The 15,895-nt window shown below is 39.8% G+C and overlaps 2 protein-coding genes across 2 annotated transcripts; both read left to right on the top strand.

Moving 5' to 3' along the window:
- The first annotated feature begins 2,833 nt into the window (after positions 1–2,833).
- Positions 2,834–5,104, top strand: LOC120358940. The gene is made up of 2 exons (XM_039454835.1): positions 2,834–4,219; positions 4,516–5,104. Exons 1-2 carry the CDS (start codon positions 4,127–4,129, stop codon positions 4,723–4,725), a joined length of 303 nt encoding a protein of 100 aa, XP_039310769.1. The 5' UTR covers positions 2,834–4,126; the 3' UTR covers positions 4,726–5,104.
- Positions 5,105–5,268: 164 nt separating this feature from the next.
- Positions 5,269–11,649, top strand: LOC120358939. The gene is made up of 2 exons (XM_039454834.1): positions 5,269–7,281; positions 7,420–11,649. Exons 1-2 carry the CDS (start codon positions 6,420–6,422, stop codon positions 7,437–7,439), a joined length of 882 nt encoding a protein of 293 aa, XP_039310768.1. The 5' UTR covers positions 5,269–6,419; the 3' UTR covers positions 7,440–11,649.
- The last annotated feature ends 4,246 nt before the right edge of the window (positions 11,650–15,895 follow it).

Here is a 15,895-nt window from a genome sequence, read left to right as displayed (position 1 = left end):
AGATCATCACAGGATTCATATCGCAAAAATAATAAAAAAATATCTTTAGTAGCCCGCAGATTCAATTTTCAAAAAAGATAAAGAAGCAGTAAATAAGACTTATTTGTGTAAACATTTTTTTTTTTGGAGGGGGGGGGGAATTAATACGTTATTTCAGCGTCCAGCTAAAGATATTTTTAAAAGCCGACATTAATTATAGAAGCTTTTTAAAGAGAGAGAAAAAGAGAGTTGAAATTTAGAGAGAAAAATGTTGTATCTGTGATATTTTCTTTTCAGATTTTGGTTGTTTTAACATATTGCGCCGTTGTTCGGTGCATAATATATAACTGGGTCATTGATCACGGCAAATTCGCATGGGAGAAAGGTTTTACGATTATGGATGCCTGGTTTTATAGCGTAGCTCGCAAAAACGGTTACGATAACCATTCCTCGTTGAATATCCCAGCGAATACCCGCGTGCGCGCGAGTTAACGAAGCGTTCGTAATTCGTAAACAGCGCTCATTAAGAGTACGTATGGTCAAAGCGCGGATTTTTCATAGAGGTATTTCCTTATCCCGTTCGGCCGATCTAATAGATCTGTAATAAGTTTGCCGGCTCGCCCGCAATTTTCACCGTAGAAATGGAAAGCCTACTTCACCTCGCTGATAATGTTAATTTATGTTGCTGGATCGGAACGAGCAACGAGAATGCGACGTGTTACTTGTGTATGTCGGTATTCGAAGCCGCACAAAGACGGTAATTTCAAGAATCTTAATCCAGACCTTAAAAGCGAATCGTCGCGCTGCGAGTTTCGTGCGGGTGCCGTATCGGAATAGGATGGAGATAATAGCCTTTCCGTTAAGACATTATTGGTATGTTCACATATCAACCGGCTGTTCAGTTGTCGCGCGAATGTACAATGTTTCTTGTACTGATATACGTACGTACGCGTACATGTCCATATATGCAGACTTAACTGCAAGTATTATAAAAAATAAGATAAATTATCTCCATTAAATTAATCAACGTTATAAGTGTTAATAAATTTGCTACATGTTGAAATCGTTCTCTAATCAATTTCTTTTTGCTATTTACGATATACATGTACACAATAAATTAATCGACGCACAAGATAAAGAAAAAATAGAGATTGCCAGAGGTAATTTTGCAATTAGAAGGTAAAGAGAGCTATAGGTACAGTATTTATGTATTTACCGATTACAACATGATATTAAATACTGAAGAAGTAACTGTATTACCCAAGAAAGAAGGAGAAAGCGATACCATCTGGTAACAATATGGCAATAGCAGCATAAGAAGTTCTTTCGAGGATTACTTGACAAAAGGTGATACGCGTCAACATATATTTCTATAATTATTGCCGGCGTTCTTTGATATATCTTAACTCGACTATATTTCTTTCATTATTCCATGTCCCTCGGCTGTTCGCTGATGTTACATCTCAGATTCTGGTATCATTGCGAACGGAAATACGATCGCCAATAAACTGATAATGAGATGCCGCCGTGTATTTACGCAGCACCATGTGCGTACGCTTGACGCCGCGACAGAAAGAGAGAAAAAAGAAATAAAAGCATGATTCTTGTTCAAGATACGCACAACTTAAAGGCTCATTTAAACCGAATAATTTTTCACACGATACTGTTTCGATTTAACGCTTAAGACAAGCTAAATTATACAGCAATGGTAAATGCAAGCAATGCTAATATTTAGCATTACTAATTATACCAACGACTACTAGAATATTATCTATAAAAAATACTTTTCTAAGTTGATATTCAACTTTTATGAAAAGTATTGTAATTACACATGTACACATTGCATTTTTATTTCGCACAAAAAAATATCACCGTTTCTTAACATCAACGATTTTTTCTAACAATTGTATAAGTTTGTAATATTCATCTCGTATTGATGCACGAGCCTCGCGATTTGTAATAGCGGCATTTCGAAACAGACACTTTGTTTTCAATGATTTCTCCACAAACTGTTCTCAACTGACTTAAAAGGTCTAAAACAGCCCCGTCAACAAGCTATTATGGTGTTAAAAGAGACAGCGCCAAGTATACGTTGTGGTGCAATAAATAACCGGTCAGTACTGCCAATTAAACGTATTTCGAACGAAACGTGGCCGCGCGGAAAAGGGGTTGGACGTCATTAGGGGCGCGATGGCGATTAGGACGACGCCGTCGTTGAGCTCGTCGACTTGTAGTGCCGCGGCCTTCGGTGAACGGTAGCGAGATTCACCTGCTCCTGACGAAACAGCTGCTACCATTCCGTGCGCGCTTCCGAAGTACGGCGGTGCGGGGCTAATTAGTCCCATCGATGGCCCCGACGTTAATGACTTAGGTACTGGGCCTCCTTCGCCACCGCCACCGCGCGCGTACGGCCCGTGAATTAATCGGACCTTGCTCCGCGCTAGCAACGCGAGTGATAAAGTGCTGGGATAAGAACGGAGGATATAAAGTTGCAGCGTGCGCCTGGTTTTAATGAAGTAACAAAAGTGTACACCGCAGGATATACAAATAAACTTTGAAAATAGATAAATAATTGTAAAATGAAAAAATTTTTTAACAATTTAACTTTCTTCGTTAGAATATTACTGCTGTTTCTATGCATGCAGTTTTAGAAATTATTTCAGTTTAGATTAAGTTAGACTTAAAATTATGAAACTCTGCGGTACACTCTCCATTCGTAAATCGTGAATTAAAACAAAAAAAAAAAAAAAAAAAAAATGCGCGAGAATGTTTGCGCAGAGTTAATATTACTTTTATTATTTTTATCTTTCTCGGCCTGTGTGTGTGTGTGTGTGTGTGTGTGTGTGTGTGTGTGTGTGCGTGCGTGCGTGCGTGTGTGTGTGTGTGGATGTCCATCCGGCTTAGCGCGCGTGTAGCGTGAATTTTGTATACTCTTTGTATATATTAATTGCTTTCGAAGGGTAAACAGAGCGTCAAAAGAACGAAACATCTTACGCACTGATAGAGATATAAATCGGGCGACGCGATGTTGTGTATGCGAGTTTATCCGTGCGTTAAGCGCGATAATACATCGCTACATTGCGCTGAGAAGAGCAGAGAGCAATGGCGCTCACAAAAGATCGATTGCGAAACGATCCCGAGCAAATAGGCACGGATACAACATCCGTTCAGTTTATCGTCACGCGGACTCGCGTGACCCGGTTGTATCCTCGCACCGCGTTTCTCAACGCACGGGTCGCGGGCATCGATGTGTCGGTGAGCGCGGCGGAAGGAATTAATAGAAAATGCATTTATATCTCGCGCGTAGAGCGAGGGTGATAAACAGCCGACTATTACGCAGTATATATAAAGTTAAGAAGGCACTACTTTAGCGTGCTTGCCTCTCCGCCATTCCTCGCTTCTCTTTCACGATTGCTTGTAACAAGAAGTACATCATGGGATACACCTCGAAGTTGTGCGAGTACCTGTTGCATATATTTTGTGCATACTCATCGTCTCATTTATCATGCACTTGACAATTCTTTAATTTCGGGAACACAGCCAAAACGATCGACTAATCGCCATTAATTCAAGCATAAAAAAATTAAAGTACATGCTATATGTATATTCTCGTATGCTAATCTTTCCTCCATTACCTAAACATCCTTTTTTTTACGCATATTTCGAATAATTAAATTACAACGTCGCTAGAAATATGACATGTAAATGACGTAATAGACCTATATATGACAATGATGGGTGACGTAGGTAATGATATTCAAGATAACAGCGAGCTCTAAGCGATAATAAATTCTCTTTCTCTCTGTCGCAGACTATATCTCAACGTCGTAACCCAGGCATTAACAACAAGTACAAAAACTAAATCGATTAGCTTCGGCCATGAGTTAAAAAGTATATACGTTGCGTAACATTTTTGCTCGCCGTCCGTTCGGCTTTTAGACCAATGGTGTCGCCGCCTGTTTTACGCTATTAATACAACCATTTGTAGACACGAGCGTCGATCGTGCATTAGCATATAAAGTTTTCTTTTTTCAGTTTTGTTACACCGGGTAGGTTCGTACGCATAAAAGCGAGACGAAAACCGATCGCGGGATTCTCAAGAGCGTATCGAACCTATAACCTCGGGATCAATTAATCAAATTCCTCGATGGAACTTTATGAATTCCATCCACGTGCACGTCGGCGTCGGTCTTTTGCTAACTACACGTCGACGATTAAAAAAAGCGACAGCGTCAACAAGGTAAATTAGTAATTTCCTTGTGCCGTAACAGTCCTATGTAAATCGGCTTCAAATTGTTTTTGTTCTACGTTCATATATCATTGACAGACACACATACACACACACATTTCTTTCTTTTTCTCTCTCTCGATTAAGCAAACTTTTTAAAAAATTAATTTTACGCGCACTTATAAAGACGCTTTTTTTTAGACAAGTTTAAAGCCTAATATGCGGATGTTAGATGATAATATACGCAGCGCAGATGAAATCGTAAAAAAAAAGTATTTTTTATAGCGGCAGGCTTCCGCCCTTTTCAGGCATCTTTCAAGCATCCTATAAAATCCTCACCCGGACACTCAAGATCGTTCTACACCTGTGAAGGAATGTCTATCGGCGGCCGTCGAGTGGACGCATATTTTCAAAGCGGCCCCGAAAAGTCTCCCAAACACCTACGCATCGGGCCGGTTCTAAGTCGATTAAAGTGCCGGGCGATACAACAGTTTGTCGAAGATGGTTTCTCACGGTAAAATTGGATACTAGACGCAGAAACCGTCAACGAAGAACCGTCCGGACGTGATTAACTATCCCGGCTATCTGTAATTATCTATGTTGGTGGCGTAGAAAACAGAAAAAGATCATTTTTTTTGCTCTCCCTTGTCATTAATTGTAGGCGGCTAGAAAAACTGCAATAATCATGTAACGTGAAATTACATTGTTGTAAGAATAATATTAACACTGACGTGACACGGCCTCTTTGCATGATACTTTGCAATTATACTGTTCATAATTTTGGCTGCGATTTAAACTTGCATAAAAGAAATAATTCTTTTAAAACGTATATGCACTTGTACAATGTATTGCATATGTTACAATCTTAATAATTATGTTTAGTTATGTTATTATAGAAAGAAATTAAAACAGAATAAAGAAATTATATCCAAGTGTTACATATACATATACATGTATACATATTTGCAAATAAATAATTAGTAATAATATTGTGTAAAAAAATGTAAAATAAATTAGAACAAAATAATTCGAATTCTAATGAATAACACAATCATAAAAAAGAAAAAAAAACATACATGGAAAATTGTTATTTCGTATTGTTAATAATCAATAGATGAATTGCGGTTGTTTCCGTAGTCTACTCTATATTTTTCTATAATATGTAACTTGTGCAATGTACCATGCAATAAATTGTAACGTATAACAAAGCCCTTAAGTCTCAACTTATCAATTTGTATATTTAAAAAATTCACGTGAAGCCAACGTTGTGCTTCTATTCTCGCGTTTCGTCACGAGAGCAAAGTCGGAAAAAATCACGATACGCATTACACGGTAATGGCCAGTCAATCGCAACGAGGCAGCATCGTTGGCGGGCCGGTGGCGCACGTGGGGTATATTGAATGTGCATTAGATAAAGTTATCCCAAGATGTGGAGGGGCGCGAAGGCGCGGTTTCGAAGCAGGTTCCGATTTCTACGGCTACAGTTTATTTGTAGACGGTACTATCGGTCGGCACGAATCGAGCAGTACGTATCTCGTAACTTCGTTGTGCCCGGAATTACCGAGCCAATAAACGATTCCACCAGAACCGCGCCGGAATCGCCTCCGAGGATCTTACGTAGTCCGCGACCGGCACCGCAACAATTATGGATATATCGAGCATGCGTTACCGGCGGCAGCCATACGTCACGGTAATGAGCCAACATATCTCAGTGGTACTGACAGTGGAACCGACTTCCACATGCTACTCCACCTAAGGGCGGATATGCGGTCGAGGCCTGCTGCCATGGGTGGCGTAATGATTTACGCGTCCCTGTCCCGCGGGCACCGTCAAAACCAATATCGAGAGAATTATTTTAAAAAGATTATGCGCTTTTCTGTGGAGGAAGCTGCATAGCATCGCGGCGTTGCATTTGTTCGACGTCGATCACACATATGAATCTGTAATGCACCTCCACTATTGAAACGTCATTCAAACTTGCCATGCTTACGGTATCTAAGTGAAACTACAAATAAACTATATTTTTAGATAAGATGTTTGTTCATTTTTCATTTCGTTGTAACACTTGCGATAGATCGTAATATGAATTTGATTATTGTAAATATTTTTATAAAAAAATATATATATCTTATGCACATTATAAAGAAATATGTTAAGATATTCTTCTCACTTCTTTGTGCTAAAAAAAGATTCTATATGAAGCGACACAGACATGAAAGATTTATGGCGTCATGCGAGAGAAAAACCAACTAATCCGTATTCGACGAGCAACCAGAAGAAACATTCCGTGATGGTCTCGATAAATGCAACTGTAATTCGCGGGATTCTTCTCGTGATACAACCTTGTGCTGCACGGTCGATCGTGCGGCTCTTCACGGGCACGCTTCTCTTCCTTCGGGGCCATGTCCGTTCCGGAGTGCGCGACCCCTTGACCCAGCGAGGACGCGCCGGGCCGTGGAACACCCGTGTGGATAATATATTCCGGGTGTATTCCGAGGGAGGAAGGGGGCAATTTTCGCGGGGCGGTGTTGCGTTGATTGCGGTCGTTCATCGCGAGTTCGCCTCCGTACCATCTTCTTCACTCACTCCCGTCCACACCGCCACTTCTTCCACCCGCCTCCTATCCTCCCGTTCCCCTCCAAGCCATCGCTCTCGCCCGTTCTCATCCGTCCGCGGCCATTCTCCACCAGAATCTCTTCGTTCCGCGCCGCGAGAAGCGCGCGGCAGTGCGCGCTGCTACACTCTCGGCTCTAATTTGCGCACAGCGGGAGCGACGCAAACTAATGCACGTTGCGCACGCCGGGAGGGAGTCCGTAGGATCTTTGTCTTCGCGCACTCCCGCGCTAACGCGCATCCATCATCGTGCGGCGGGATCTTCCGACGAGAGGAGAATTGTCCGCTGAGTTGTTTCATCAAAATGAGGGCCGCCTTCTTCTCGCAAGACTCTCTCGATATAGTTCTAATACTCATTGGAACGTCGTTACTTCTCATAATTATTCTACTCGGATTAAACGATATTCTGCATAAAACTGGAAGTTTCGTATTTGACGTCGCTTTGAAAATTAGCAAGAAAGGTTAAAGTATTGTGAATCATATTTAGAGCGCCTCGTTATCCGTGTATTTCTTAATAATTGTTTAGTAATAAAAAAATTATTTTATTTCATCTTATTTATAGATTTCATTAATACATATGTTTCTGTTCGAACTTTTAGATGTTTCAAATATAGCGTGAGTATTGATTCGAACAAATGATATGTCAAGAGAAGGCAAGGTCGACAATATAATACTGATGAGAGTTAATAACTGGCAAAGTATTATTATTGGAACAATAATTGCAATGCGTAGCGGTAATGGTAATTATTCAGGAAGTCGTATAAATTGTGTTTTAATAAATCACAGTTTGCATGAAACAACATTTCTTCATGTTACTTTAGCAAGGAAACAGAATTAAAAATTTTCACGGTTTACCTTCCACATGGAAAAATTTGTTGTTAAAAATAACAGTAGTGTTCGATCGATAATGCATCGTCAACCTTGAACAGAGACATTCACAGAGGGAATCGTAAGTGAAGCTTCTCTGGACAAATCTCCGGTTTCAGGGCCAGAAAACGATGGCCCCGAGGCACTCCACTACATCGGGAATCCACGCTCTTCGACTTTTGAATCTCAAGTTTTCAAGGTTTGGGTAGACAACCACCTGACTCGAAGCTCGAGGGGGTAATCAAACGCACGCGAACCGTGCAGTTTAACTTCGTTTTCGATTTTCTTCCAAGTTTCCTTGTCCATAGTTGACAGAGATCAAAGGTTTTGTAAGGATCAATAACGCGATTGTTGCTATTATCTTGTATCTTCTTTCTTCGAGTTAACTATTTTGCTATTTTTCTATTACAAAAAAATATTTTAAATAACTAGTATGCTTTAACTGAATTATTTATATATTATACATCATATAATGGCATTGTGGAGGTTGTAATGTAATGTAATGTAATATGACGAGAATATAAAGGATGATTCGAAATTCCGTGCTCGATTTAATGACCGTCTCCGTCATTGAGACGCTACGAATAAACCGCGAACAAGTTCGAACTCACGTCGTTTCGTAGAAGCTCAGATCTACGATCTATAATGATATGCATATGAATCAACCATATGTTCGCAGCCTCATTTGTGTCAGTCCTCGCATATGTTGGCGCACGCATCGTTTTCTTTAGGCGTAAGAGTCACGCATGCAGCCAGTCAGCGCGGTCGGACTTCCAGCTCGCCGATCTCGCAGATTTAAAACCAAGCCCTCAAGGTAAAACCCTTCAAAAATGCCCCGCTTTCTTTCTCGAAGAAATGTGCTGGTCGACCGTTCATTATACCTTCTGCTATTTGACAGTTCGCCAATAAATCCTGTTTCGTTCCTCAAGATAATAGAGTTCTGGATGTATGCACGAGACACGTGTGCATACTCTTATTACATCTGCATAAATATTAACATTGTAACGATTAAAGACACCAGAAAGAAAGATGCTAATGGAAGATATGGTTGTTAAGAATACTGTTAGCCATGCGATTGAGCACAATGATAAGCAAAAGTGGCGTGAAATTTTCCTCGGAACCATACATCGCGAAATGATCTCCCCTTAACGAGGGGGTCGACACGTATCGAATACCTTTAACTTTCAATTTTGTATCGCGTATGCTCATCGACTTCATTTACTCAAATAACCGGCGGCACGATCAGCGATCTTTTCGATAATCTGCAACTTGCGTTGCTGTGAAGCGCGGAACGATCAACGGTACCACCTGCGCGGTGGAATTAACTTCAGTGGCAAATTTTGCAACACTTTGGCCGAGCTTCGACGTGTGCCGTCTCTCCCTTTCAACTCGATTTTCTCATTAAACGTAATCGGATATATTCACGCGCGCAAGCTCGCGCACGGGACACCGGTTCGTTACGACGACTATTTCCTTTCATGCCCCGAAGCAAACACGCGATAAAGTATAAAAAAAAAACAACGAAATATCGCGCAATTTGTGCGGAAACTGAGTGGGATAATTACGCAGTGCTGATAATACAAATGACTTTTTTTTCCTCTACTCTCGTCGAGAACGACAAGACAGCTGCCATCCTTGCGCAGCAAAAGAAGCGAGCGAGTGCTGCGCTCACGCACGCACACGACGCGACGTCGTGTGCATTCCATTTGATCGATCGATTCGCGGATCGATGGATCTTACGTACGCGAGAAACCATATTTACAAGCGCGCCTCGGCTTCGGCGCGCGTTGACGATAGGACTCGCGATAATTAATTACGTCGCCCTGAAAGAAAATGAATTGCTACGGGTAGCAATAACAATGCTTAATGCCGCGGTTCGGTTATCGATGATGCTGCAAAATAAATACCACTTGTCAAAAAGATCATTTATCGGAGATTGATAATTGGCAGATCCATTCGAGCTTGTCCTAGGCTCCTTAATTATCACGACCTCGCCGGGATATCTCATTAACATGTTATATTTTCGCTCGTTTATAATCTATTATTATCCCGCCGACAATGCAGATATTCTCAATCTTCCTTCCCCCATAAGGAGATTATATATTTTAAGATTAATATAATACTGAGGAGATATTATTCGCACAAGTCATATAAATATCGTTTAAGATGTAATTTTGAGATAAATTTGGGAATATAATTAAAACTATAGAAATAATTAAATTATATAAAAATACAAGTGTATAAGTATATATACATATGTAATTAGTCGTACGTAAATGACCAAGACAAATGCTTGCTCACGTAGGATGCGGGATCGTCCTGGCAATAATGCAAAACAACGGCACAAACGAACTGGCTGCCCACGCTATAAACGTCACTGCTAACCGCGTCAGACGGAGTAAGACGCGCGAGTAAGCCGCTAATTAATACGTGAAAGTCACATAAGCCGTGGGCAGATAGAAGAGAGATCCTACGGATAAACCGTCTGATTAAGATACTAGCGGCTAGCGTTCCTAGAAATCCAGGAAGGTAGAAGGAAAGAGACGAGAAAGACGGTGGCGTTACGCTTTTCTTCACGACGATAGAGAATGACGCGTGAGCTTAGAGAGAGAGTAGATTAGATCTCGCGTCGAATCATTATCAGGGATCCCAGGATGAGCTTCCGCCTCGGCGACACGCGACGTTCTTTCGGTTCGCGCCGCGTCTCTCCAATTGGCCTTTGACATTAATTTGTCGACCGGCTGACCAACGGTGGCCGCGTGCTGCAGCGTCATGGTGCGAGAAGAGGGACGACGATCGTTCGTTAACCAGGAAATGGAGACGTCCACGCGTGTGCCCGCGTCGACCCAGGTATATCCGTGCGCGGCGGCGCGCGTTTATCACAGTCGGAGAAGAATAACCGACATTTTTCTCGGTGACAGACTTACGCGGTGGCGACGGCGGCGACGGCGGCGAAGAAGTTTCCTTGTCCATCGGGGAATTGCCGTCGAAACGCCCTGTGCGAGCCGCGGTCGGCTCGTAATCCCCGGTGATATACGAGGGGACCTCCTCGCGCAACGGGACCAACTTTTACCAAGAAACTTGGATTTTGAGGCGAGACGCGACGCGATGCGATATGTGCGGCGATGCGTTTAAAGCGCGGCTCTCTTTCTCTCGAGGAACGGTACGTGTCAGTGCTCAGTGTTCACTTTTCATTGTCAGCCATTTCGGTTGTAAGAGGCATGCCTATGTTTATATCTGCAGATATAAACACCACGCAAAAATATCACTTCTCTCTTGATTTGCATCTCACACAATTTCAGCTTTACGCCAAATAAATATCATTTTCTTAAATGTCATACAGCGAATTATTTCAATAGTACAAAGTCTATATAATTGTATAAAGAATTAAGCAGGCATCATTTAGATTTAGAATAACGTAATTTTATATATAAAATTTAAATTTCTTAAAAAAAGATCTCTAATGCATTGTATTTCTCTAATTTATTCTTCTACAATTCTATGATATTTGTAATTATATCAAAATTAATACATTATGTTGACGTGTGGATTCTTCGTGTAATTTCTCTAATAAAAGTATGTTGATAAAATCGAGAGATTACATTACAGAAATTATGTTTTTGTCTTACAATCCTGATCTCCACGATACTTCGATCAAGCGATACTCGCGCCGCGTATATGTTGTTGAAGATGGAAAAAAACGCGTGTGCGTGTACACGCGATAGTATACGAGCTAACGAGCGCATCATGCCATTCACGCCGAGTAAGATCAAAATAAGATGAAAAAGGATAAATTGGTAAAAGGAGAAAAAACAAGATAAAAAAGTGATAAAGTTTCTTTTTTTTTCATGCCTGAGGTATCCATTGACAGAATATAATGTAAGATGTCAAATAATGATAAAAAGTAAAATAAAATTTATTTAAAAATAAAGAGAGATAAAAACATTAATTTCAACATGCATATCAATAAAATAATTTCAGTTTGCATTGAAATATTTTTATTGGTTATTTTATGCTTATTTTTTTAATAAATATTTTTCTTAATTCTATTTTTTAACTCAAAATTAAAATAATAATAACGTGACATAATAAAGTATTTATCTTTCAAGCGGTACGTGGCAAACAGATCAATAATTTGTGACCGGTCCAACCATGTAGAAAAATAATTGGCGCGAAAGCTCAATGTAATTGGCGATCGATCGACTATCGATGATTTGACGATAGAGTGGTTTACTGAGCGCTGCCGATCGTTCCTTTCCACTCATCGCGGTTGCAACTTTCATGCAACTGCGTGCGCGTTTCTTCTTACCTTTTAGGTCGGGAGCAGGAATATACCCTGCGGTTCGCCGCAGTATCCAATAGTTATATACGAGCGCGTCATTATATCCAATCGATATCGAAAGTTTTGATCGGCTCGGCAGCTGGGAAGATCGCGAGAGCAACCAATGCGCGGCTTTGGTCTCTCGCGCGTAAGATACGTGTATATATATATATATATATTATATACGTATTATACGTATATATATATATATATATATTATATACGTATTATACGTAGAAGAGATGTATCCATCATACGCGAGGAGACGCATGTGGCGATTGAGAGACATGTGGCGTCGAGATACCTCCGCTTCGCATGATTATCTGCCCACATCATTCAGCCAGGACCCAGCTGGACTTATCCTTGCGTGGGATATTGGTTTTGAATCTGATAACTGCCATTAAAGCGGCTTTCCACCCGTCGTCCCCGAGCTTGTCCGCGTAATGGAATGTAAGATAAGACGAAAACCGTCTCGCGCGCGGCCTGCCACGGATGCTTTTTGATCGCTTATTTCGTGACGACTACACGCGAATGGCCATTAAACGTTGTTCGACTCGATCGACCCTGTATCTTTCATCTCTCGCGTCGAGAGAGGATTCTCAGTTGACTCTGTGGAATAATCGATTACACGCGCGCGACAATATTTTGCATTCGATACAGACATCATTCCTTTATACTATGATAAAGGTGTGATAATAATAGAATCATATTGCGTCAAGTAAGTCATTAAAAGATGCCTGTAAGCATGATCTATTACAAATAATCTATTCTCAGTCTGTTTGTTGTTAAAGAATGAAGTTTGAAATTTATCTTATCGTTATCTCGGTTTCAGTAAAAAAATTTATTTTTTAATTTTTAATTTGATTAAAAAGAAAAAAAGGGATAAATATTAAATAACTGATATAGTGTTTTATTAGCACTGATATTATGCTGTGTGTGTGTGTGTGTTAAAAATAATTTTAATTTTTTTATTTCTTTCCGTATCTTCAAAATTATTTTATTTTATTTTAAATTATTATTTTGTATCTTATATTCTATCGATTGAAAGATTATTCGCTATTTTGAATAATGACGAGATAAAATATTTACTCATCTTTATTTTTATAAGAGAAAGATATATGATAATTTATTGTTGATTGTCAACATTTGTCAACGACTCTTTTCTATGACGTCTATATAACTCTGTTGGAATTTTTTTGTATAAATCTCGAGATTTACGAGTATAATCGTTTCATTAACATAATCAGATAAATAGAAACACATATGTAGGTGTCAAAGTACTATATCTTTGAAAGCTAAAATTTTCATCGCAATAAATTTTAAATCATAGTAATTTATTAACAATTCCTTTAAAGATAAGACTTTCGTTAACTCTCGATCATTTTTTTCCATCGATATGTTCGTGTTCTTATTATTATACTATATCATCAACGATTTCTACATAGACTGTACTTATTGCGACTCAACTCTTTTATTTCTCATTACGAAATACCTTAAGTCACTACTGTCCAAAATCGTCTATGCCCGAAGGGCCGGCAAGTCATCTAAAAAGAGATTCTTTCAGACTTGAAACTTCGAGTTGTGACAATCTATATGATGGATGGTTGGTCAATCTTCAGTCCAATCTAAATGTATTGGCTCGAGCTGGATTTACGCATTAATGTGTTGACATGTTTTTCTCTATTAAAGTCCGCGATTACATATCGAGTGCGCTATATGTGACGCAACAGAAATGGATCCCATTTAATCGATGTATAGCGAAATAAATTCAATCAAAATTAGTTATCGCTACAAAGATCGTGAAATCTAAAGATATAAAAACATCGCGAATTTTTAACAGTCATCCATGATCTTCATTATAAATGGCCTGTCGGGACTAGCTTGAAGTTGAAGTGTCTCTGTACACGCGGCAATCGCGAGAACGGATCTCGAAGAGCGGGAGCGGTGGGACGAGAGCAGACCACGAGACAAAATTCGACGAGCGTTTCGCGATCTCGGGCGGACCGTACGAGAAGCAAGTGGGCGGAATGTTCAGTCGTCGTGTCGAATCGCGTATATGAGACTCGAGATCCTATCGAGATGACGCACTGCGTACGCACCTGATACCCGACCGCGTGCGCGCGTACGTAAAACGACAGTCGTGCGAGAAGAGAGTTATTTATCGGTTTAGAATACCATTTTAGAATACCACGAGACAAAACTAGCTACTCCGAAGTACTCTGTACAGAATATAAAGAGGTAGAAAGTTGTTTTGAAAAAATTAAAGCTTTGTATTTAAAAATCAAAAAGCTGAATTTTTTACATATTTATACATATTTAGTTTTCCTTAAAAATTAACTGATACTAACTCTTATAAAAAAACAATGTTTTATATTCAACGATCCTATATCTAAAGAAATAAAAATTACACGTAATAAATTAAAATAGCATAGTGGAAAATATATGTATATAATATTTCATATGAAACTAATTTTGATAAATAAAATACACGTTTGACAAAATTAAAGAGAAATGATATCTCAATTTACAGGAATATGACGTTTTGATTAATTTTATCAATGAGTTCTTTCCTTATATTCTCGGCTTCATTAATTCTGCGGTATGTCTGTTCGTAAAAATATGCGTTCTACCAAGCCATTCGTATAATTAGCAACATATTCACAACTTTATCACAGTTTATTACGTCGACGTGCGTACAAAGTCCGCTCCACGCGCTAATTAGGACTTAATACTCGATGAGTTTCTTCCGAATGGGGATTTATGTGCGGCACCAGAATAAATTCACGATTCGTTAGGAAATGCTAATCGTCTCGAGTATATGTACGTGGTAACATCGTGCGTAACCGGTATATACGCTTTGTAGAATTCATCGCTGGTGGTAAGTTTGCAGTGAAAATTCCGTATACCTCCCACAGACATCGTCCAAAATGATCTTAATGTAAAATGCAACTTAATCGTGACAACTTTAAAAGTTTTGTCAACTTAGCAATAAAATTATCGTCAAATCTGTATTACATTCGAGTAAACCAATCGTAAAAGTGATTATAAAAAAATTTTATCAGTCGCATTGTCACATTATACTTATTCTTTAATAATAATAAAAAAATCATTCGATATTGGTACGCTTGCGACTGATTTCCCCGAAATGGAATCTGCTTCTCGGCAATTTATCTGAGGTTGATTTATTCACCGTTGATACCGCGACATTAATCCAACCGAAGTGCGCAAGATTTATGTGCACGCCGCCGGTTCGGTCGTTGCAGCAGCCGAGTGCTGCCAACGCGCGAACAGGAGGATTAAACAAAAACGGGACAGGCTAGCAAAAAAATTGTACAGGTAAGGAAAGGAATCGGTGGTCGGTAGCACGGAGCGCTCGTTACCGAAACGAAGCGGCCACTTGTAATTGAGAATAACGCCGGGCGCAGCTCGGCAGGAGAGGGCGGGAGGGAAATATCAGTGATGGGATTTAGTGCCTTCCTCGAGCAAAGGGGGAGGGTTGATTATTATTTACGCCCGACAGGAGAGCGTAAATCGTTGTACGAAGAAACCCGCAAAACATAAGAAATTCTGCGCCAATCGGCGCGCGAGGCAAGGCTCTCGCGAGCCGACTCCAGGAAGTATCTTCCAATGCAAAAAAAAAGCGAATTCCTTTTTACGGCATCTGCTAATGAAAAATTTGTTCTGCCTCCGGAAAGAGAAAGAGAGAGAAAGAGGACGTTCGATTTTTGCTTCTACGTAATTCTTTGCATGCGTACACGTGTTACTGCATTTCCACAATCAAACAAAAAGTTATGAATTTGCTGAAACTCGATAAAAGTTACGAAAATTTCCACATTGCTCATTTGAATAATTATGATTTATGTCCTGTATGTAATTACCTCCCAACT

This window comes from Solenopsis invicta, chromosome 11 (genome assembly GCF_016802725.1).
Source record: "Solenopsis invicta isolate M01_SB chromosome 11, UNIL_Sinv_3.0, whole genome shotgun sequence".
Classification (NCBI taxonomy): Eukaryota; Metazoa; Arthropoda; class Insecta; order Hymenoptera; family Formicidae; genus Solenopsis; species Solenopsis invicta.
The sequence above is the reverse complement of the archived record's forward strand: the minus strand, read 5'-3'. Positions and strand labels throughout refer to the sequence as shown.

Excerpts from the sequence above, each read along its gene's own strand:
- LOC120358940 (XM_039454835.1), top strand. The coding sequence starts at position 4,127 with ATGGAACTTTATGAATTCCATCCACGTGCACGTCGGCGTCGGTCTTTT. Across the intron at positions 4,220-4,515 it reads AAAGCGACAGCGTCAACAAG|GCATCTTTCAAGCATCCTAT; the intron begins GTAAATTAGTAA and ends CGCCCTTTTCAG.
- LOC120358939 (XM_039454834.1), top strand. The coding sequence starts at position 6,420 with ATGAAAGATTTATGGCGTCATGCGAGAGAAAAACCAACTAATCCGTAT. Across the intron at positions 7,282-7,419 it reads TTTGAAAATTAGCAAGAAAG|ATGTTTCAAATATAGCGTGA; the intron begins GTTAAAGTATTG and ends TCGAACTTTTAG.